Here is a 25,152-nt window from a genome sequence, read left to right as displayed (position 1 = left end):
TTTCTCCTCACCTTCTCCACCTTGTCCCCTAGATGCTTAAATTACAACAAATTTTGAAAATGTCTCCCTATTTGTATTACCTAATTAGAATTGAATAAATAAACTAGACCAATATTATTTACTATACATATGGTTATGGAGGGGGTCGGCAACATTAATTATCTGCCACACACAATCCGTTTATATTTGTTATGGCAAGCAGTAAGAAAGAATATAAAGGAAAGCAATTCTGTGATGAGTATATGTAGAGGGCTGAAACTATTGAATTCAATGCAATGAAGTCAGGACTGACAAGGGCTTTGAGGCCAACTACTGATTGGACGATACTCTATGGGCATATGCTTGGAAAATGGTCCTTTCCACTATCCGTACTGGCTCAATGATTGGTGTATAGAGAATTGTAGGAGGGACTAGGGGGTGGAGTAAAGCTAGCCAGGGACACAATCTTGGCCGTAGATGAGAGGGAAGGTGGTGGCAGAGATTTTGCTTCCATCCTATTCAATCCTGAGTCTAAGACTAAGAATAAAAGGGACTTTTGCTTATCCTGACTCTGGCTGATTCTGGGGTATCCTGGGTGCTAGCACGGTCGTTATAAGAATATGGGAAAATTTTCTTAAACTCAGCCCAAATAACAAACTATGTGAAGTTCTAAAGTAGCTCAGTGAATACTAAAAAGGTTTATGTTCCCTTTTTGGTAGAAATGAAACAATACTACAAAACAATATATATATAGGTCATGTAAGCATGTTAAACTACTTCAAATCTTGTTGTATGCTTCTCTATATACTTCTACTGCAGGGCACACTCAAAAACTGTTTATTAAAAATTTTTATTAATATTTATTATATTATTATATATTATATATGTACATATACATTATTACATATTATATAATATATATTATTAATAAACATATTATTATGTGTAAGATGCTTAAAAAACAAAAATGACAAATGCTTCTTCCCATCTCAAAATCTTTTCCAAGTATCTTCAAGGATGAAACGTACACAATTACAACAAAACAGAATGAGAAAATGAATAAAAGAGGTAAGAGGATGGGAGATTGAAGACTACTAATAAGCACATTAAAAAGAAAAGAATAGCTCACACCAGCTGTCTCTATTTTCTCAACTTACTCTTCAAGCCCTGCCATGACTCCCAGCCCCACCACTCCTCAAAAAAGTTTCACTCCAGTGGCTCTTTCTCAGATGTTACCCTCTTTGGCAACAGTGAATCCTATTGCCAGCTCCTTCCTTTTATATATATTTTCCTCTCTTTGGCTTCCATGGACCTGGTCCTTTCCTGGTCCTCTTATCTCTCTTGCTGCTCCATATTTGGCCTCTACTTGAGGAAATTATTCCCTTCCTTCAAGATCCAGCTAAGGTGCTACCTCCTCTAATTCTTCAATCCCACTTTCCACCAGAGATAAATTTTCTATCTCAGTGTCTTTGTACTTCAATTTCTTTGCACTTCATCTATTCTAATTATTTCTGTGTCTTACTCTTCCAACCAATCCACTAGTCTGAATTCCTTGTAGTCAGGGACTCTATTTACATGTTATCTTTTTATCGTTGGCACAGAGAAGCATCCATAAAATGTATGCTGCATAATACCAAAGGAGTTGTACTAACAGAACTTACTAAAATTCTTTTAAAATTCTGAATAGTCCTCCAAATTGCCTGTATGGAATAACACATAGCCATTCTTTTCCTCTGAAATAACTTCAAAGCTTATCCATGAAATAAAAATTCATTTTCCATGTAATTCTGAAGGTTGCATTATGATTGTATGCAGTGAAAAATTGTCAGAAATTTATTTACTATTGTGCTAGAAAAAAATAATGATGAGGATGATTTCAGAAAAACCTGGAAAGACTTCCCTTACATATAGTGATACTAAATTAAGTGAGCACAACCAGGAGAATATTATCTATAGTAACTATTGTTATCAACTATGATAGACTTTGCTCTTCCCAGCAATACAGTGATTCAAGACAATTTCAAAAGATCCATGATAAAAAATGCTATCCACATCCAGAGAAAGAACTATGGAATCCAAATGCAAATCTTAGCAAACTGTATATTTTCACCTTTTTTCCTTTTTTGTGATTTTTCCTCTTGTTGAGATTCTTCTTTCATAACATGACTAAAATGAAAATATGTTCAACATGGTTGTACACGTACAACCTATATCAGATTGTTTACTGTCTTGGGGAGGAATGAAGGGAAGAAAGGAGAGAGAAAAATTTGGAATTCAAATTCTTATAAAATGAATACTGAAAATTATGGCAACTCGGGTACCACTTCATACCTTTCAGGTTGGCTAAGATGACAGGAAAAGATAATGATAAATGCTGAAGGGAATATGGGAAAACCGAGACACTAATACATTGTTGGTGGAATTGTGAGCTGATCCAATCACTCTGGAGAGCAATTTGGAACTATGACCAAAGGGCCATCAAATTCTATATACCCTTTGATCCAATAGAAGAGATCATAAAAAAAAGGGAAAGGGACTCACATGTACAAAAATGTTTGCAGCAGCCCTTTTTGTGGTAGCAAGGAACAAAAATTGGGTGGATGCTTATCAGCTAGGAAATGGTGAATAAGTTATGGTACATATGGTACAATACTGTGGAATATTATTGTTCTAAAAGAACTATCAGTAAGATGATTTCAGAGAGGCCAGGAGAGACTTACATGAACTGATGCTAAGTGAAGTGAATAGAACCAAGAGAACATTGTACACAGCAACAAGAAGATTATGTGATGATCAACTGTGATAGACTTCGCTCTTTTTCAACAATGGACAATTCTAATACACTTGTGATGGAGAGAGCCATTCACATCCAGAGAAAAGACTATGGGGACTGAATGTGGATAACCACATAGTATTTTCACCTTTTTTGTTGTTGTTGTTTGTTGATTTGTTTTTCTTTCTCATTTTTCCCCTTTTTGATCTGATTTTTCTTGTGCAGGATGATAAATGTGGAAATATATTTAGAAGAACTGTACATAAAATGTAGCAGCTTTTTCTGTGGTAGCAAAGAATTGGAAAAGGAGTGGATGTTCATCAATTGGAGAATGGCTGAACAAGCTATAGTACATGAAAGTAATGGAATATTATTTACTATCTAGGGGGAGGAGGAAACAAGGAGGGAAGGAGAAAATTTTGGAACACAAGATTTTGCAGGGGTCAATGATGAAAACTATCTTTCCGTGTATCTTGAAAAATAAAGCTATTATTTTTAGATAACTTTTTATTTTTATTGTATTTAGTTTATTATCTTTCCATGTAATTGGAAATAAATAAAATATTACAAAGGGAAAAAAGGACAGAACTTTAGACTTTCCCAAATTATTGATTATTAATAATCATTTTCCTTAAATAGGGAAAAAAATTATTTTGAAGTTTGGAAGCATCTTTAATTTATAAAGCTATCCTCTAGAACTCTGATATTCACAAATTGTCCATGAGCCCAAATAGCCTGAATGAAGCCTGGCTTATTTGATTTGTGTCCTAAATATTAAGAGATGAGGGAAGGGGGAGAAGTAGCAAAAGATGTAAAGGGGTGGGTGGGTGTGCCAACAGTTCCTTTAAAAATATTACTCTGCCAATCTCTCTGGCATATACTTTAAGCCACAAGAGATAAGCAGGACCCTAACTACAAAGGTCAGTTCTGACATGGGACAAGGTTTGACCTACACATTGAATAGAGATCCAAAACTAATTTTAGGATAAAAAATTCAGATTTGCCTAATGTAAAAGATCTAGGTAAATTTATGTTTAATTCAATAAGTATTATTATACACATTACTATGTACAAAGCAAGGTGTTAGGTACTGAGAATACAAAGACAAGAAAATAAATAGTTCTTTTGTCTTTGTGTAGCTGACATTCAACTAGGGATAGATATGCCAGGTTAACAAGTAAATAAACATAAAATAATTTGCGGAGGAAGAGACCAATTAATTACTGGAGCTAGGAAAGCGTTCCTTCAGGAAGGGATATCTGAGGCAAGAAAGGAAACTAAGGATTTGAAAGCTTTGTCAAGATATATAATATCTGGGAGAATTGCAATTTGTTTTTGGATATAGCTTATCACAACCTTATCAAAAACCATTCAGACTGAAACCCCTAAAAAGAGACAGAGGATGGAGGTAAGGAGATGGGGGATGGGAAATTCTTCCAAAACATTTGAATGTTATATCATTTTAGAAATGAAATGAGGAACTTCAGTGTTCTGTTAAAACAAATGGACAGGGAAAGAAAAACCTACTTTTCAGAATTGGAGATTCCTAAAGTCCCCCAAGTTATACCCATCAATTGGAGAATGGTTGGGTAAACTGTGGCATATGAATGTTATGGAATATTACTGTTCTATAAGAAATGACCAGCAGGATGATTTCAGAAAGGCCTGGAGTGACTTACATGAACTGATGCTGAGTGAAATGAGCAGAACCAAGAGATCATTATATACGTCAACAATGATACTATATGATGATCAATTCTGATGGACGTGGCTCTCTTCAACAATGAAATGAACCAAATCAGTTCCAATAGAGCAGTAATGAATTGAACCAGCTACACCCAGTGAAAGAACTCTGGGAGATAGTTATAGCCCAGATGACTATGAACCACTACATAGAATTCCCAATCTCTCTATTTTTGTCCGCCTGCATTTTTGATTTCCTTCTCATGTTATTTTTACCTTTTGTCTAAGTCTGATTTTTCTTGTGCAGCAAAATAACTATCGATATGTAAACATATATTATATTTAACATATACTTTAACATATTTAACATGTATGGGTATACCTGCCATCTAGGAGAGGGAGTGGGGGGAAGGAGGGGAAAAGTTGGAACAGAAAGTTTTGCAAGGGTCAATGCTGAAAAATTACCTATGTATAGATCTTCTAAATAAAAGTTATAATAAAAAAAAAATCACAAAATCTAGGGAAAAAAAGGGGGGGGTGTTAGAATTGTAGATAAAATTAAACTTGCAGATTTTAAAAATTCAGTTATGTAAATCAGATTATAACCAGCAAAAGGGCCTGGAGAGCCCTTTATGAAGTAACTAATAAAGGACAGGTAAATGGTGCAGTGGATAGAATACTGGTCCTGGAGTTAGGATGACTTGAGTTCAAATCCATTCTCAGACATTTAACACTTTCTAGCTGTGTGACTCTGGACAAGTCATTTAACCTCAATTGCCTCACCCCGCACCCCCCCCCCCAAAACAATAATAATGACTAATAACTGAAAGTATGAAGTCATTTAGTGGAAGGGACAGTCAGTAAATTGCTTCTGGCAATAATGTAATCAGTGTGTTACATCTCACTCACTGAGGTATGTCATTATAGCTCCGAATCATCACAAAAGGTTATTGAAGGTCACCGAACTCTCTTTAGAAAAGAAGGGAAGTGTTTAAAGAAATTCCATAAAATACTAGTTAACAAAAATGTGTCTTCATTCTCAAACTTTTCAGGGAAATCTTCCTTCAGAGAATAAAACCTTGTCTTTTAATAGCCAAAAAGCTAAAGAACTAAGAGGCTAAATTACTTTTACAAGGGCATGAAGTCACTGGCAGAGTGGGGACTGGAATCTAGATTTCAGGGTAAGCTCTCCTACAATCCCTTTGAAATAAGAAAAGGGCAGAAACCTGTCTGCATTTTATCTAAGTAGATAGCTCATCTATGGCAGAGATCTTGGCTTTTTTTTCCCTATAACTCACTTAGTACAATATTTGACATTCATTTCCTGCTGCTGAAATCCTTCTTGTCCATCTTTCAGTTTAGATTTTATACTTCAATTCAATTCAACATTTACTAAGTATCTAACTATGGCCTGGATCCAAAGACAAAATTAAAGGAGTCTTCTCTCAAAGGCAAAGGTAAGTGTAGTACCAGGATAGGGAATGGATGGAGGAAAGAAGAGAGATCAGATAAAAATTCTAGAAATATTTAAGAAAAGAGTGAGGATGAAAAGCTAGAGGAGGAGGAGGAAGAGGAGGAGGAAGAACAAGAAAGGCTTCACAGAACAGGTGACACGTAGCCTCAACCTTGAAAAAGATTCTGAAAGGCAGAGATGACCAGAAAATGCACTAGGCATTGGGGATAAACTGGGTGAATACATTGAGGTAAGAGATGACAGCATGTTGAGCACAGGAATGAGAAAATATAGCTCAGTTTGAATGAAACATCAAGCACAGAAAGAGAAATAATGTGAAACAAAGCAGAAGAAGTCAACTAATTATAGCTAGAAATTGACAGTCTCTTGCAGGGAAGAATCTCCACAAGCAATGCAGTTTGGGTATCTTCTCTGCTCCAAGTTTCAGGATGTTGTTGCCTGGGGGCACTGAGAAATTGAGAGAGCTGCCTCAGGGTCATAGAGCCAATCAATCAGAGTTGGCCTTGAACTAAGGAGTTCCCAACTTCCACAAGTAGCTCTCTATCCATACTCCCTGTCAATCTGAAAATAATAGGTGCTTCATATTTGCTGAATTAGCATACAGCAGATACTCAATAAGTACATGCTGAAAAAAGCCAAAATGGTTAGTTGCACACACCTATGGCCTGAATTCGAATTCTACTTCATTTAATGACTAATTTACTGAGTCAGAAACAATCACTTAAAATATATGCCTCATCTATAAAAATAATAATATAACTTACTCTACCTACCTGAGAACCTTATCTCTTACTTTACTATGAAAATTAAGGCCATTCAAAATGAACTCCTTCTTTTTCTCTTTCCCTTCATCTCAAAAAACCTTGATATAATTCTTATTATGATAGGTGACCCTTCATAGACCTCCAGTCTATGATAGATGACCCTTCATAAGGAAATCAACTCTTTTAAATGTGCCCCCAATTCCATCCTCATCTCAAAAAACCTTGATATAATCTTTCATTCACATTAAGCTTGAAAAAGGTCTTTTGGGTGGTGTGTGATTCCTTTTTATAGTTCAAGTCTCTGACCTCATTAATTGTAATAGCCTCCTAAATGTCCTTATCTAAAACTGCTCCCCTTCATTCTATTCTGCATATTGTTACCAAAGTAATTCCTTAAAAGGAATCTCACACACACACACACACACACACACACACACACAAAAGACCCTTTTCAAGCAATGTGAAAACTGCTAAAACTGATAAGAAATCAAATATTATAACTGTTAAAAAAAATTACATGAAGAAAACACAGACTATTTTGGCTTGGTAAGTGTTAACTGACCTGTGCAAATTCAAAAGCTTCTTGTGGATAATAGACAGATGCAGTAATGCTCATGAAACCAACTGGATACAGGAGCTTCTTTAATTTTGAACCTGTTAAAACAAAGTCCCCCCATATTCCCCAGCTAGTGAATCTTATTACTCTCTTTATCACATAATTTACAATCCACCATTAATATTGATAGGGTACAATGGATTTAAATCTTAACTCTACTATTTACTGTTTATGTATTTTGGGGTAAATTCATCTCTTAGGGCCTTAGTTTCCTCATCTGTAAAATGGGAGAGGAAAGCAAATGATCTCTAAATTCTCTTTAAGCTCTAAATCCGAGGAACTATGATAAAGACTGGAAATAACATTATTATGTTCACTGGCTGAGATACCTCCTTTCTAACATATGGGCTCTAAGGTGCACAGAACAGTTAATATTATAATATGTGGCTCTATTGTTATTTCTAAGCTTTAGATTTTTTTTTAATTAAAAAAAAAAAAAGATTTCTTACTATGGTATTTCTCTATGAAAATGGGCCTCAACTTCTTCATCTGCAAAATGAGGGGATGGGCTAAATAATTACTAAATCTCATGAACAACAAACTCACATTTATGTAGCAATTTAAAGTGTTTTTATTTTCTAAGTGATGGAGTCTTTTAACAACACAATATATTGTTTCTAATTAATAAGACAATTCACTAGCCTAACACTAGCAAAGCTTTACAAGTTAGCATTTCTCTAGTAGCACCAAGATTAATTTAATATAAGCATTGTAAAAGCATTTTTCAACTTTATTTGTAATAGCTGTAATAAATCTTCAATAATTCTACTGAACAGGTAGTTTCCATTTAAATTGACACACCAAAAAATCTTACAGTGTGTGTGTGTGTGTGTGTGTGTGTGTATATAATTTACATTTAATGTCATAAAAACTTTATAACATATTAGGAAGTGAAAATTATATACAATAGTAATGAATTCACTTTTCTAATGTTTATAATCCTACTAGTAAAAAGAATAGAACACTTATCATGCAGAGATATAATAGTTTTGAGTGACAAAAGTACTTCTATCATGTACAGAAAGAGACTTCAGCTGAGAAAGTGTCCAAAATGTGATCAATTTCGTTTTTCACAAGTAGGATCTGGATTAACATAAGGTACATCATAACGTAAACAATCATTATATGTCCCTAAACTCAAACTTAGTGGAAAGAAAGCTACTCCTAGCACTGTGACCTTTTAAAGAATGCTTCTTTCTTATAATGGCCAGAATTTTGTGCAATTCAAAATTGAATTATGTATGCCTTAGCTAAATATTAATATATCTTAAAAGAATTAATAATTCATTATTAATTATATGATTCCATTTGAAAATAGGACCTACCTTTAGCAAAAAAGTATCCCAAAATTCCAGAAAATCCAATCACACCAAGTCTTGGCAAAAATCCTGGAGGTGGATTTTGAAAAAATTCGCAGCTGGCTAGAATGAAGTCAGATCACAGAATGTTTACATAAAGTGTTTTAAATAATAACAAAAATACCTTTGATGACTAATTTCAACAATATTAAATATTACTGAATAAACAGTATTTAATTGTTTGATTTTGCTGATCTTCCTGTCTACAGACAATATATAAATTTGAACCAATATAATATAATTTAAAGGTCCCTTTCCCTAACATGCTGAGTTGGTTTAGTATGAAACATAAACTTGTTGAGTCTCAAGTGTGTTTTGCTACTTAACATTGAGGAAAGATTCTCAAACAAAGCAAAAAAGGCTGTAAGGCAAAATCCTACCATGTACCAGTACAAGAGAACATCATAAACAAAACTAATAAAAGATAACTAAGAGTGGGAGAAACTCTATAAGACAATGATAGCTGCCATGGTGGTAGCTGCAGCCAGAAATGATCATCACACATTGCCCATAAACATTTTATTTTTCAATCACCCACAAAAATTAAAAATCACCCCTAGGCAAAGAGGGTTAACAGTGTAAGTACTCCTTCCATTGATGTTTCTAACCATGACTATATACTACAGTCATACTACATGACTCCTGCTATATTTTCCTTGCATTCTCCAATCAAACTCTCTGTTCTTTCTCCCACTTTTCCCTATTATCTGGAATGATTTCTCTGCCATTCTACCTGAATTTTTATTCTTTTTTTTTTTAAATAAAAATCTGTGATGTGATATTCCATTTTTAAGATCCAATGAAAATTCTCTCTCTTACACAAAGCTTTGCTGGTTCTCCTTTGGCTAATAACTTCCTCCCTTGGAATTAAGATTAGTTACAAATAAAAGTTTACTTCTATAAATATACTTACCATATACTATTGAATACCAGTTTTCCATTACATTCTTTATTTCCCTAATAGCATTATAAGTTCCAGAAGAGAGGTTATATAAGATCTACACATGGCAGGTATACGATATATGTTTACTGCATAGAAAGATAGCAGAACTAGTTTTTAATCAATCAACAAGCATCAATTAAGTACCAATTATGGGCTAGGGACTGAGCTAGATGGAGGGAAGGAGTAGCAATTAGAGAGGAAGTAGGGAAAAAAGAACAAGAAAGAAGACATTAAGTATTTAAATTGTACTTTAAAGGAAGCTAGGGATTATGAGAAGCAGAGATGTGCAGTAAATACATTCCAGATGTGACAGTCTACATAAATACAGAGATGGGAGAATGGGTATCATGTATGAGGAATAATTAGGAGGCCAAGTTGGCTTGAAAACATAGGATATACAGGAGAGTAATATGAAATAAGACTGTAAAAGCAAGCTAGAACTAAATTGTGACAGGTTTCAAATGGCAAAGAAAAGAATTTTTGTGCAACTGTAGCTTTGTAAGATGAGGAATGATATGATCAAATGTGTTTTAAGAATGTCACTAGCAACTCTGAATAATAATAGGGGATATATTCAAGACAAAGAGACCAATCAGGAAGCTACTACAATAATCCAGGTAAGAGATAATGAGAGCTTGAAGTAGGGGATTGGCCCTGTAAGTGGAAAAAAAAAAAAACAAGGGACAAACAAGACTTATTCTGTATATAAAACTGACAAGGCTGGGATCTGATTTTATATTGGAGGTAAATAAGTATAGAGACAAGCCTGGGTAACTGAAGAATAACAGTTCCCTCCACAACAGAGATTTATTTAATCCTATGTAACTCAGGACTGGAAGGATTCCTAGATGTGGAAATCTCTCATCCTACAATGAGAAACCTGAAATCCAAAAAAAAGTAAGTGTTTGACCACACAATTATACAAATTCTCCAGCTAATCAGCTCAATCAAAAAATTTTATACCTATGGGCTAGAACAATTAAATATAATGTAAAAGTGTTTTGTGTAAATTCTAATGATTACTAGAGTTATTAATTATAAATCAACTTACCTATCCCTTGTTGAATGGCACCATCTATTGTGGGCTTAGTTTTGTCATAAGCAACCTGAATAAGGGGAAGAAAAAGACTATCACCAAATAGTATTAATACTAAAGTAAGAAAAAAACTACATCTAAACAGAATGAAATGCTCACATTCTACAGTTTGTTTTTTTGCTCAAACCTTTTAAAATAAGGTTCTACTGTTGCCACTAGAAGAAAAAACCCCAAACCAAGCCAAACTTTCAACTCACAATCTTTTCAGTGTTTCATGTAAAATTAAGAAAAGTTGCAGTCTAATAAAGATTTTTTTTTTGATCATCAAAACCAACTTAATGCTACAAAATGAGTGGTAATGTTTTCTCCCACTTTATCAAGTCAGTTTCTTTCATAAAAGGAATATGTATTAATGTGATAGTATATTATAGCTCACTTTAATAAAAATAACTATCCGCAGATGAGCAGCTCTATCTTCTAATGAAAAAAACTATTCTGTCCCAGTTTAAAAAACAACTTGGAACTATTACAAATTAAATTAAGCCAGTCTTTTTTTTTTTTTTATGATGAGATATTATTAATGGATCACCAACTATTAAGCAACAAGCCCATTTAGAAAATATTATTTAAAACACCTCTTATCTAGATTATTATAATAATCTCCCAATTATTATTCGGCTTCATCTGTCCCCACTTCAATGTATTTGCCACAAAGCAATCAATGTCACTTTGTCAAGTGCATTTCTACGACATCCTTTTACTCATAAACTTCCAATTACCTTTATGTTCAAATATAAACTCCTACTTTAATCTTTTAAGGCTCTTCACAATTTGCCCTCTTTTTTTATCTGTCTAGTTTTTTTTCATCTTATAGCCCCTAGATATATATTTACAGTCCAGCAATAGAGGATTCCAAGCTGTCTTTCTCATCTCTCATCTTCATACCTTTGCACAAGCTAAGAGAATTCTATTCTAAAGTTTAACCTCATTAGTGGCTTTATATGTTTGTATTTTTCTATGTATATATTCCTCCCTTATTAAAATATAAGTTTCTGCAAGATTACAGATACTGAACTGTATCAGGAATCAGCCAGGCTACCTAGTCTAATACCTTCATTTTATAAGTGAGGAAGAAGAATTAATGATTTGCCCTAGAAAATAATAAATATCAGAGGCAGAATTTGAACCCAGTTCTTCTGAATCTACAACCAGTGTTCTTTCTTATTCCCTTGTCTTATCATCTTTCTGGTGTGTGTGTGTGTGTGTGTGTGTGTGTGTGTGTGTTTGTATTGTTTTGTACCATAAAGTCTTTCACATAGTGTGTATTCATAGGTATTCATCAACGTGATGGAACCTATAATATAAGGGATAGGTGTGAACAGTATGGACAAATGGTCAATTTATGTTTATATTTACATATAAATAATTCTTACTTATCTGCAGGTTCTGATTTATTTTAAAATATAATTATGTATATGTGTTCATAAATAATCCATGCCTTAACTTTCATTCTCCTGTCTCTACATTGTGTATTTGCTATTTAAAGCATTATTTTATGTCACACTGAGATAGTACCAAAGTTAAATTGAAATGCTGAGCTGTACACTTTTGCTTTTAGAAAGGTGACAATTTGCATTCCCTGATGTTTGTAAGATTTAAAATACTCTAAGGAAAGATTGTTCATGAGTGTAAAGTATTTTGGGTATTTTAATAGCCCAATGCTAAAATAAAATGTTAGCACTTTAAAAAAAAAAAATCTGTGTGCAATAAATTTTTTAAAGTGGTTTTTCTCTTTTTGTCTTCCTCCCTTTCTTCCCATCACTGTCACTATTGAAATACTATACCCTTTCCTATAAGGAACTGTTCTTTATAAAGCATAACTAGTCAAACCAAACATGACACTGGCTATTTATTTCTGAAAATGTATGTCTCATTCCATGACCAGAGTCAAATACTCTACTGATGGAGATACATTTCACCATTAGCTTTACTGACTGTGGTCTGAAGTCATAATAGGATACCTAATTAGTCTAATAGATATCTTTAGATATCTAATGGTGTCTTACCTATCAATGTGATCCTGTTGGCAAATTGTTCTACTTCAATTTACTTGACTCTGCATCAATTCATAAATATTCCAAAACTTTCCTAAATTACTCATATTTGTCATTCCTTATCATGAATATCATATAATATTCATATCCCATAATCAGTTTATGAACATTCATTTCCTCCTAATTCTTTGCTACTATAAAAGTGCTTCTATTATTATTAATTATTGAACTTTTGTTTCTGTCACTGATCTCCCTGAAGTATATAACTAAAAGTAGCAAATCTAAGTCAAAGGGTTTGTAAATTGACTTTTTTTTTTTTTTTAACAATTCCAACTGTTTTCTAAAATGGTTGCATCGATTCATAGTTCAATTCTAGTTGGACCAATTCATAGGTCTTCCAAGAGCTTCTTTTCCACAATATGTCCAAATGTTTATTGTTACCTTTTATCAGTCCTGAGGTAAAACTTACAAGACATAAAGAAAGCAGTAGAATGAGTTGATCCTTGCCTTTCACATATTTGGAAGGAGAGATCTCTACATCTATGTATGTGTGTATGCGCGTGTATGGTATGTATGTGCATTGATGTGTGTGTTTAGATAAGTATATGTGGTAAAGTATAATAACAGATCCTGAAGGACCAATTTCCCAAACAATGTTGAAGAACATGGTCCTACCTCCTGATTCCAATGCTGTTATTCTTACATTTTCTATGTCACATATATCATAGAACACTAAGGAACCTTTAAGCTTAAAAAATATTCCCAAATTGGTCTTGACTTTTATACAACATATACTGTAATCTACACATCTACCTTAGCACCAAGTTTGGACACATCTTGTTTTGAACTGTTAAACACAAACTTCAGAAAGATCTCAATACAAGATCAACTCAGATATTGCAACATATAGTGCTTTCCTTACCATGTGAAGGACTTTCCTCTCAACATAAAAGTTCAATAATCTGTAAAATGTAAATTTTCAAATACATATATGTCTCCACTTAAAAACATGGATGTTTTCTAAGCCAAGATATCCCTTGAAAAACTGGTGAAACTAGGGAGCAGAGAGAACAGAAGAACATTTTTTTCACACTCTCACGACCAAGACCAATGAACATTAGTCTTGACTTTGTTTTTTGTAGGGTATTCTCAAGCCTAAAACTAGAAACAAATTTAGAAATTAAAATTCAGAAAGTTCTGAATGTACAGAATAGTCTGTGTTCCAAAAACTTATTTATAAGTTAGTTGTATGGAAGTTGGAATACATCACTCCACAAATAGAATGAATAAATAATATATATGTGATATATGTATAATATATAAATAATGATTAGGTAATTGAGCTAGTACAAAAAGCCTATTTAGCCAATATCCAAAACACATTGTACAATTGCAATGAAAAAACAATAGAAAGCACTGATTACAAAACTGGAAAAAAAAAAAACTGAATAAAATGGCTGTTGCAGGTTTCCTTCTACCCAGGTAATAAGGTGTAGGCTTAGCTAGAAGAGTATACCCATTGCCTACCTGTTGTAATTGTTTTCTGTCCAGAAATAACCTGTAGCCTCAGCAGTAAACTAAATCCTACTACACAGATTCCTAACCTGAGCAATAGTTGCTTCTTCCTGAGAGGAGAATAATGGTAGTGATCCCAAAGACAGAAAACCAAAATATATCTAGCTAATTATTTGCTAACAGTAAGCTTCTTTGCCTATAAAATGACTAGATGACTGACATTGGCTGACTAACCATTCTTGTGTATAGCACATTATGAGAATCTCAAGCATCTATTTGCAGTCCAAAAAACTTATACATGTAGTATTAATAATTCACTTGAACAAACTCCAAATGGATACCTGATTTATATATAAAGGGTGACATAAACATCAAGGGAGCTTAGAAGATCTATGTCTTGTCAGATCTATGGGTAAAGAAAGGATTCAGGACCAAACAAGAGATACAGAGGTTCATAAGAGATAAAATAAACAGTTTTGATTACATAAAATTTAAAATTTTTTGTGAAAGCAAAATCAATACAGCTAAAATCAGAAAAGAAGTAAGAAACAGAACAAATCTTTGCAGCAAGTTTCTCTGTTAAAAATCTAATTTCGAAGACATATAAAAGAAGTAAGATATTTATGAGTAGAGACATTCTCTAACTGATATATGCTCAAAGGATATGGATAGAGAATCTTCAAATGAAGATGTCAAAGTGAAAAATTTTTTTTTCTAAATCACTAATACTTGGAGAAATATAAATTAAAACAACCCCAAGATACTACCTCACATCCATCAAATGAGTTAAATTGACACAAAAAAAGAAAGAAAAAAGGAAAATGACAGGCATTGGAGGAGTTGTGGGAAAATGGAGGGCTTTTCAAATGATCTATTGGTGGCACTGTGAATAAATCCAACCATTCTGGAAAGTAATTTGGAATTATGCCCCCAAATTATCCTCTAGGTCCATAGCCCAAAGAAATTAAAGAGGAGAAAGGATCTATATGAACAAAAATATTTATAGTAGCTCATTTCACAGTGGCTAAGAACAGAATTGAGAAAATGTAGCCCAACAACTAGGGAAAGGCTGAACAACTAATGGTATATGAATGATGGAATACTGTTATGCTGTATGAAATAATGGAGTATTTTAAGAAAAGCTGGCAAAGAATTATATTAATTGATGTAAAATGAGCAAAGCAGGACAACAATTTATGCAGTAACAACAATATTGCAAAGTAACAACCTTGAAAGACTTAGAAACTCTGATCAATTCAATAACCAACCATAATTCTAAAGGATTCATGATGAGAGAGCTGTTATCCACTTCCAGTACAGAGGCGATGGATTCAGTATAAATGGAGGCACATATTTATTTGGACATGGCTAATGCAGAAATTGATTTTTCTTGATTTGCAATAGGTTTTGTTATTTACAAGTTTAATTCTTCCCTTCTCAATGTAGGAGAGGTAGAAGTGAGAGAAAGAGAATTCAGAGCTGACAATAAAATAGAATTTTAAAATTTTATTTGAACTTTTATTTACTTTAATTCATTTGAAAAAGTGTTATACCTGAAACCAATATGCATATGGTACAGCATACTTTCTAAGTTGTGAAATGCCTTCCTCCAAGGGGCTTCTTGGTTCCTCCACATATTTGGACTCAAAGCTTGGAATTGAGTAGAGTGAAAGCTGTAAGAATAAAAGAAAATTAGATAAAAGTTATGTCAACTCTTCATTATAACTTTTTACAATGACCTTAATCTTCTATTCATAAAGTATATAAATTTTCAGTTACAAATCCAAAATAATTTTACATTACTTCACCTCTTTACAGATTACTTCCTTCCTATAGAGCAAACATTGTCTGAGGCACTTAATTCAATAGTGAAAAAAGATCACTTGATTTGAAGTCAGAGGACTTTAGTTCAAATTCTAATACTATCATTTATTTTTAGGATTCTTTCTCTGGAGAGATCATAATCTCTCTGGACCTTAATTTCTACCTCTACAAATTTAAAATAATAATACTTGCACTATGCCTACCTTTTAGGATTATAAAAAAAATGAGGTAATATTAATGTTAAAACTAACTTTAAAAAAAAAAACTCCTTTAAATATTTTACTACATCTCTGTAGCACTATACAAAAATGAACAGTAAGTGGAAATATTAAAAAATTTTATGCAAAGCATATTTTTGAAAATCAATATTAATTTTCATCATGAAAAATGAGGTCACTCATGAAAATCTCATGAGCAAACTAGAGTATATTTGCTAGAAATAAAGTTTTTAAGATTCTCTAGAAGCCAAATATAATATTTCATTATTCAGGACTTCATTCCAACTACATTTCATCTGGATGGATCAGATTTGGGGGAAAAGTAAGAAAAACAAAAGTAGCTAGAAAAGGAGTCTAACACCTAACTAAAAATCCTTAGTATAGTATAGTCAAGAGTACATATTTGAGGGCTCTGACAAAAGGTCAGCTGTCTTAAGTCCACTTTGAATATATACTTGTCTAAAAAGACAGACATTCATTAGCTCAGTCAGATTCTGAGGAATTTGACTTACAGATTTCTTTTTTATTCTGACAAAGTAAACTAATGACTGAACATATTTAATGAGATACTACAGTCTACATTCTCATTTCTGATCCTCATTCTTCACACAAAAAAGTATTTCAGCATAAATCTGAATCCTAGTTAAAATCCCAGAGAAAACTTAAGTTTTAAGAAAACTGGTAAAAACCACTTTTTTAAGGTTTTCAAAAAGAGGAAAAGTTGTACTTTTACCTGTTATGTTTTTTAATAAAAAAAATCCTTTAAAACAATAATCTAATGCTAATTTATTAAAAATTCAAGTAAACAAATATCAAGTCCTACGTGCCAGAAATAAATAGATCAATTTAGATCTGAGATCTAATCACTAGTCTCTTCAATCAACTGTAACCTTTCCAAATTGTGCAAATGTCATCTAGATGCTCCCTGAATCCTTTTATATTTTGTGGTTATTTTTGATTGATGTCTTTTTCCAGACATACATTTCTTTTAGGATAATCCTTAACTTCATTTTTTGAATATAGGTTGTTCTTGGAAATGTTACATAGTTTACTTTTGCCTTTTTATTGGACCTCTCCAGTAAGTTCTGTGTCATTTACCACTTTAGTCCCTTAGAGATTGTGGTGTTCACAAGATTTGTAATCAAACAACACTATAGGAAGAACAAAAAACCATTTTTTTTTTTGTAATTAAAAAAAATTATTTTTGTATTGAAGAGCTGTTTTAGATCAATGAAAATGAAAATTGCTTTTTTCCTATTGAATTCTGTGACGAATTCAATGTCTATCCAGAGTGCCTGTATTATGTATTGTACATCAATGGATTTGCTGTCCCATTGACAGAATTTGGATTATATTTCAATTAATTTTCATTTACAATATGGATTAAAAGGCCCCTTCCTTTTCAGTAATGACGGATCTCATTGAAGAGACTTGAGAATGATCAAAAGTTTAATATAATAAGCAAAATATCAGCTGTAATCACAAATATATGGAGAATCTCATCATTTACTGGGAATCCTTCCATTTGGACTCTGTGTAGGACATCCTCCTCATTAATGGTGAACTTTTGGCAAGTATATAACTTCTTAATCCAAAGCTTATTATTAATAATCACAAAGTCATCCAAAAGTTATCTCTTTAGCTGCATTTATTAAGGAATCTTATATGATCTAGGCATAAACATGAAAAACTTGTTAGGGGAAAAAATTCAGGCTGCATTCTGCTCTATTTAGTCAAATATATTTTTGTATCAACAGATAACAAAAGGCATTTATATCTTGAATTCACTACACTTTTCAGTTAATTGTATGACTATAAAGATGTGCTCAGCTATGGAAAATTATTTATCAGATTTCCATCAAAGACACTTCCTTATAATATAGATTCTTCTCTTGAAGATAAGAAAATAGTTGTTTAAGTCCTCTTAATTACCTTTTTAGGATAAAAACAAAATTTGCGATTTTTTCAGTTCTTCTGATCGCTTTCCTTTCCTGAGATATATATAATAAATCAATCTCTCAAGATCCCTTGCAAACTGCTGATTCCAGACCATACTTCCTTGGTATGTGTTAAACAAAGAAACAAAAGTTCTTTCCTTTACATTGAAGAAAATGAAGTCTGAGAAATGGAATAAACCAAATAAAGAAAGGTACTCTGGCAATTGGCATAATGGAAAGAGAGCGAAACTGGAAGCCAGATTTGATTTCTACTTTTGGTTTTATGATATTGGACAAGTAAGCCATTTAACCTCTCACTTTCTAAGCAATTTTCCAAAACTATAAATTGCAGAGAAGATGCTAATTGCATTGGTAGAAGTAGTATCTTCTCCAGAAGTTCCCTGAATGAAATTCCTATCCTACCAACTATTTAAAATGTTAAGAATCTAAACATGGTAGTTTCAAAAGTCACTGATGATTAAGAAATACTGGACAATTTGTTGTATTTTATGTTTCTTTGTCTTGTCAATCTCCTTTCAAACAAATTGTCTTAGAATGATATTCTTTAGTTTAGTCTCCTGCCAAGTTTCTGTGGGTTTATTTTTGTCTTCATAGATTTTTTGTTTGTTTTTTGTTTGTTTGTTTGTCTGGGTTGTTTGTTTTTGGGTTGGTTTTTGTTTTGTTTTGTTTTGTTTTGTTTCTCCATTCTCCATACGGTTTTACAAAATGAGTTTGTGTTCTAAATTGGAGATGCTTTTGTTGCCAGTCCTCTCTGTTTGGCAAAGAGATCAAGTACTTGCTGGTCAAAATGATTTCTGGGCTCCTTTAGTCTCCTTACTGCAGCAGCTGTTTTACTCTCATTAAACTTTTGCAGAAAAGAGTAATGATTAAGTCACTTCCTTTGCCTTTTTCCATTTCCTATTTTTTTCAAACATCAATAGCTTATTTAATTAGTTTAAGAGAAAACTATTTCAACTGTATGAATTATCTTTTCATCTTTTTTCTTTCTTCTAATTTGTGGTTTATTTTTGGCCTTTGCTCTAACAAGCTGATGTTCTGATTGTACAAAGATAGTAGATTCTTAAATTCATTTTATTTGTCTAGCCAGCTATTTCCTCTCTGCTAGGAAAGAGACAATTTAATTTTTTAAAAAAATATTATTCAGTGTTTGACATGTTCATTATCCTCTGTCTTCTGGGAGAAAATGTTCAAGATACTTCTAAGTTCTAATGTTCAAGAAGCTTCTAAGTATTTTTTAAGCTTCTGTCTTTTTTCGTTTTTTAAATCTAAATTCTTTTTCAACATTGCTACTCACAGTATTTAAATATCTGATGACATCTTAAAGAAGCTGTTGTCAAGTTAGTCCCCTTCCCCTCTTATTTCTTGATCTGCACAAGAGTCCTTCTCTTCTAATTCCTTGCCCTCTATTGTTCTGTACACTGACATGCCCTTCTAGATGTATATGTTATTCCCTCTTTAACCCAGTTCTAACTGGAATGGTTCTAGCACTACCAGTCTTCCATTCATGCCTTATTTGTAGGAAATAATAACTCCATTTTACCCAATTTTATTCTTTAGGATCATATTCAATTCAACTCTAAGCCTTCTACCTATGTTTTTAAAAAACTACTTGATCTTTTCCCAAATATGACTGAGGAAAAAGGAAAGAACCCATATGCTCTAGAGCTCTAGACTCTCTTTGTGGTGGCAAAGAATTAGAAAATTGCAGGGATGCCCATCATCTCAGGAATGACTGAAAAAGTTGTGTTTTATAATTATGATGGAATACTACTATTTTAGAAAAAATGATGAGCTGATTGACTTTAGAAAAACATGGAGAGATCTGCACAAAATAATGAAGAGTGAAATGAGAAGAATCAAGAGAATGTATATTGTTTTAATTGTTTTAAGAATGACTGAGTAAATAAAATATTTTGTCTATTATAAACACCCAAATTAACTACAAAGGACCTAAGAAGACATAATCTGCATCCAGAGAAACATAAAATTTTCAGAGCTACCTTGCTTTTCTGTACTTCCTTCTAAGATTTCTTTTATTTTCTACTATGTATTTTTTTTTCACCTTCCTTCTCCATCCTACCCTAGAGAAGGCTACTATTACACACAAATGCATGTGTGTATGTATGTAAATCATACTATACATGCTTTTATTTATCAGTTTTCTCTTTAAATAGAATCATGCTTCATAGGTTCTTTGTAATTGATTTGAATATTTATAATTCTGAAAATGACTTAGTCATTCAAAGTTGTTTTAGAAGAATACTGCTGTTACTATTATTTTGTGCAGATCTTTCAATGTTTTTCTAAAATCAATCAGCTCATCATTTCTTCTAGAACAGTATCATTCTATCACAATCATATACTGCAACTTTTTCAGCCATTCCCGAGATGTCGGGCATCCCCTCAATTTCTAATTCTTTGCCATACATAAATTATTTGTGGTTGTAAACTCAATTCTTTTGTTCTTTGAAATATCATCCTTCAGTCTTTTAATATGCAAGCTGCTAAATCTTGCATTACCCCGATTGTAGCTCAGCAATATTTAAATAGTTTCTTTCTAGTTGTTTGCAATATATTCTCATTGATATAGGAGCTTCAAAACTTAGCTATGATGTTCCTATGAGATTTTAACTTGGCATCTCTTTTAGGTGGTGATCAATGGATTTTTAAAATTTCTATTTTATTCTCTAGTTCTGCAATTTCAGATAGTTTTCCTTAATAATTTCTTGACATATAGTGCCTATATTTTAAATAACTTTGATTAACTTTTTTTTGCCTTTTTTTGATTAACTTCCAGATACTCCAATAATTTTTATAGTATCTCTCCTTGATCTCATTTCCACATAAATTATTTTTCTAATGAGATGTTTTGTATTTTTTTTAACTCTTTTGATTTAGTTTTATTATTTCTTGGTGTCTTAAAGGTCAGCTTCCATATACCAGTTCTAATTTCTAAGAAGTTATTTTATTCTTTAGATTTTGGAATCTTTTTTTTTTTATTTTTTTCCTTTTTATTTTTTAAAATTTAATAGCCTTTTATTTACAGGTTATATGTATGGGTAACTTTACAGCATTGACAATTGCCAAACCTCTTGTTCCAATTTTTCCCCTTTTACCCCCTACTCCCTCCCCCAGATGGCAGGATGACCAGTAGATGTTAAATATATTAAAATATAAATTAGATACACAATAAGTATTCATGACCAAATTGTTATTTTGCTGTACAAAAAGAATCAAACTCTGAAATATTGTATAATTAGCTTATGAAGGAAATAAAAAATGCAGGTGAGCAAAAATATAGGGATTGGGAATTCAATGTAATGGTTTTTAGTCATCTCCCAGAGTTCTTTTGCTGGGCATAGCAGGTTCAGTTCATTACTGATCCATTCGAAATGATTTGGTTGATCTCATTGCTGAGGATGGCCAGGTCCATCAAAACTGGTCATCATATAGTATTGTTGTTGAAGTATATAATGATTTCTTGGCCCTGCTCGTTTCACTCAGCATCTGTTCGTGTAAGTCACTCCAGGCCTTTCTGAAATCATCCTGTTGGTCATTTCTAACAGAACAATAATATTCCATAATATTCATATACCACAATTTATTCAGCCATTCTCCAACTGATGGGCATCCACTCAGTTTCCAGTTTCTAGCCACTACAAAAAGGACTGCCACAAACGGAATCTCTTTTTTTCTAGTTGGTTGACTTTCTTTTCATAAATTTAACCTTGATTCACTTAAATTTTGTAATGTATTACATGATCTAGTACAGTGTCTTTTCTCTGTATTTTACTCTTCTTTTCCATATATATTCCTTTAATTTTCTTATCTAAAATGAGGAGAGCTAAACAAAAATGATCTCTAAAATTTCTTCTAGCTCATGGATCTAGACTATGATTCCCTAGTTGTTCCATTTAGGTAAATTTTCATTTTTTACATTATTCTTTGTCTACAATTTTTACATTACCACGTGCCTTTTCTAATCTCATCTCCCTCCCTTTTCCTTTCTTTTGAGCCAGAGCGCAACCATCGCATATCAACAGCTGTTCTTCAGTTTATGTTATCTAATACCTTCCCTAGAGTACCAGGAAGGTTTGCCCAGGATTACCTAGGAAATTTATGGCAAAGACAGGACTAGAGCTTCCTGACACCAGGCCCATTATCCTCATTGATAATATTCTTAATAAATATAAATCAATGAGAATTAAGTGATATTGAAAATTTAGAGCATAAAACTACTTCCTTGGGACTAATCTACACAGTTTAAATTAATGATTCTTTAATGAACTTTTTTTTTAAATAAAGGACTTAAAAAAAAAAACTTTCAAAAAAAATGTTTTACATTTAAATTGAAAACCTTAATACTATACTTTCAAGGGGGCTTTTTGTTTTTGTTTTTTTCCTTTTTAAAGACTGACATTGTAAAAGGCTGAAACTCCAAAAAGGTATACTTGAATCAGACAACCCAGCACTTAAGGCTAATTACCTATTTGCTATGAGACAATGCCTCTATTAGCATATGTTTGGAAAAATGGCTCTTCTCACCATTGGTGTTGGCTCAATGTTTGACTTCAATCTTAGGCAAGGATTAGAGTGTGGGGTGAGAAAAGCTAGATATCAGAAGAGGAGGAGAAAGATGGAGATTCTGGACTCCAGAATTGAGAAGAGATCTTTGGCTAAACTCCTGGCAATTTGCCTTCTTCTTCCCCTAAAGACCAAGGACTTTTACTTATCCTGACTCTGGCTGTTCCTGAGGCCTGCAGGAAGCTAGTCCAGACTTTACATGACATCAACAGAAAAACTTGAATTTTTACTGTGACTAGAAAATGCTTTCCAACATTATAACTATTATTATTTATCCATATAGTACTCGTATGTTTTGTAATATGTTATTTGTATATCAGTGTTAATAGTGTATTAACTATTAACTATTGATAGTAAGCTCTATAAAGGTAGTAGTCACATCTTTTAATTTATTTTTAATTCTTCTCATTATTAGTGCTGTAAATTTTCAAGATTATTTTTTTTAGGCTGACTAGTTACTGCTTGATAAAAATGACCAATATTTTATAGGAAAATCTATTTTGAAATGAGGACTTTTAGGAAAAAGTGATCCTCTGGACTACTAGTCATCAACTATAAGTGGTTCTCTCCATTTTTAGTTTTCCTCTACAATTCAGGAACCAGTTCCTGCAAAAATTTTGTGAAAGCTTGTTTTGCCACTTTCAAGTTAATTTTCATATATATTCTTTTAAAAATTTAATCTTTAAAAAAAGGAAGAAGGACTTTAATTTGGTGAGGACATATATATGAAGTTAGCAGAAACATGATATAGAACTAAGTGATAAATTGGGGACAGGTAAGTTTCCATTATATTAAAAGGATAACTACACTATTACACAGAAAAACACATTACTTCAATCAGCAGCCCAAACTGTTTAATATAATTCTCTAAACATAAGAGGCCTTCAATGTATGTTGTAATTTCAAGCTTGTTACAGAAATGAATATTCATTCCTTTTCTGCACCCAACCCTTAATTTACCAAGTTCCTAACTATACATAACAGGGACAATTTATTTCTGCTGGCAGGCTTACAAAGTCAAAATTATCCAAAGGAAACTATAGTGTTCAATAAATAATTGCACAGTAAAGTCTTACAGTAACAAATGTTATTTTTCTTTCTTCTCCTCATTCTTCAGAGGCATTTAAGCTTATATTCAAAAATCTTTATTTTAGAAGGGTATAAAATGTTGGCAATTTTTTATTGCACAAACTTTTAAGTATGACGTATTTAAACATATCACTGAGAAACAGATAACAGAGTAGATAAAGGGCTGCTGGCCCTGAGGTCAAGAAGCTCTAGGTTCAAGTCCTGACTAGACTACATAGTCCCTAGGTCATCCTGGGTAACCTCCTGGTATTCTAGGAAAAGCTCTAATACTCTAAGCTGAAGAATAGCTGGTGATCTGTACTGGTATAACTCTGGATCAAAAAAAGAAAAGGAAAAGGAAAAGGAGAGAGATGAAAATAGAGAAGGTACATAGTAGTATAAAAACTATAGACAAAAGAATATCAGTGAAAAATGAAAATTTACTTTAATGGATCAAAAAGAGAATCATGTCACAGGTTATGAGCTAAAAGAAATCTTAGAAATATTTTTTGTCCAGTCTTCCTCATTTTAAATAAGGAAATTGTATATGGAAAAGAAGAATGAAATACAGAGAAAAGAAACTGTACTAGATTATTCCAAAACTTTAAGAGAATGAAGATTAAATTTCATTCTTTGGAAAAATAGTAAGAAAGTTAAACAAGAAACATGAGATCATACTTTTTGACAAGCTATTTTATGCCTTTAAACAATTTCTTATAGGTTTCCTATGGGAGAAGACAAAAGTTAGAAAATTTAAATACTATTTATCTAGAACTTTTAAAATGTCAAAATTATCTGGATAGCTTATAATGTTCCATGCTGGCTCAGAAAAAGGGATATTTCAGTTGTTTTGTTTTCTCAACTTTTAAATAATTTAATTTAATAAAGTGATGGTTTGTTAATTCACATAATTTAAAATATTTAGGAGATTCTAATACTTCTTTTACTGATTCTAATCTTACTGATTCTAATATTTCATTTACCTAAATATAATAAATTTATTTTTAGAACAGGTACAATTTTGAAGCAAACTGTGTATCTACTAAGTAGAATTTTAAAACTGCTTTTAAGAAGAAACATGTTCTATAACAAGAATATCTTCCTCCTCACTTTGGCTATTATATTCTTACACATCCTTTAAAGTCCAATTCAAATACCACCTGTTCTGTGAAAGATTCTGACACAATTCCCCTGTAGACCTACTTGAGACTTTGCTTGTCCAATTTATTTATAATATATTACTGTTATATATAATATATAATAAATGTCCAATTTATTTATAATAAATTACTGAATAGTATATTC

The 25,152-nt window shown here is 32.4% G+C and overlaps 1 protein-coding gene across 2 annotated transcripts in view; it reads right to left on the bottom strand.

The window, feature by feature from the left end:
* APOO (apolipoprotein O) overlaps window positions 1-25,152 on the bottom strand; it is a 68,444-nt gene that overhangs the window by 19,867 nt on the left and 23,425 nt on the right. For both annotated transcript variants that reach the window (XM_031959484.1, XM_031959485.1), the window contains exons 3-6: window positions 15,749-15,868; window positions 10,642-10,696; window positions 8,615-8,710; window positions 7,236-7,327 (exon numbers count right to left, since the gene is read on the bottom strand). In XM_031959484.1, coding sequence (XP_031815344.1) covers window positions 7,236-7,327; window positions 8,615-8,710; window positions 10,642-10,696; window positions 15,749-15,868 — 363 coding nt within the window. The remainder of the gene's footprint in view (window positions 1-7,235; window positions 7,328-8,614; window positions 8,711-10,641; window positions 10,697-15,748; window positions 15,869-25,152) is intronic.

The sequence above is a fragment of the Sarcophilus harrisii genome, chromosome 3, assembly GCF_902635505.1.
Source record: "Sarcophilus harrisii chromosome 3, mSarHar1.11, whole genome shotgun sequence".
Lineage (NCBI taxonomy): Eukaryota > Metazoa > Chordata > Mammalia > Dasyuromorphia > Dasyuridae > Sarcophilus > Sarcophilus harrisii.
Note: the sequence above shows the minus strand (reverse complement) of the source record. Positions and strands in the feature narration are given on the sequence as shown.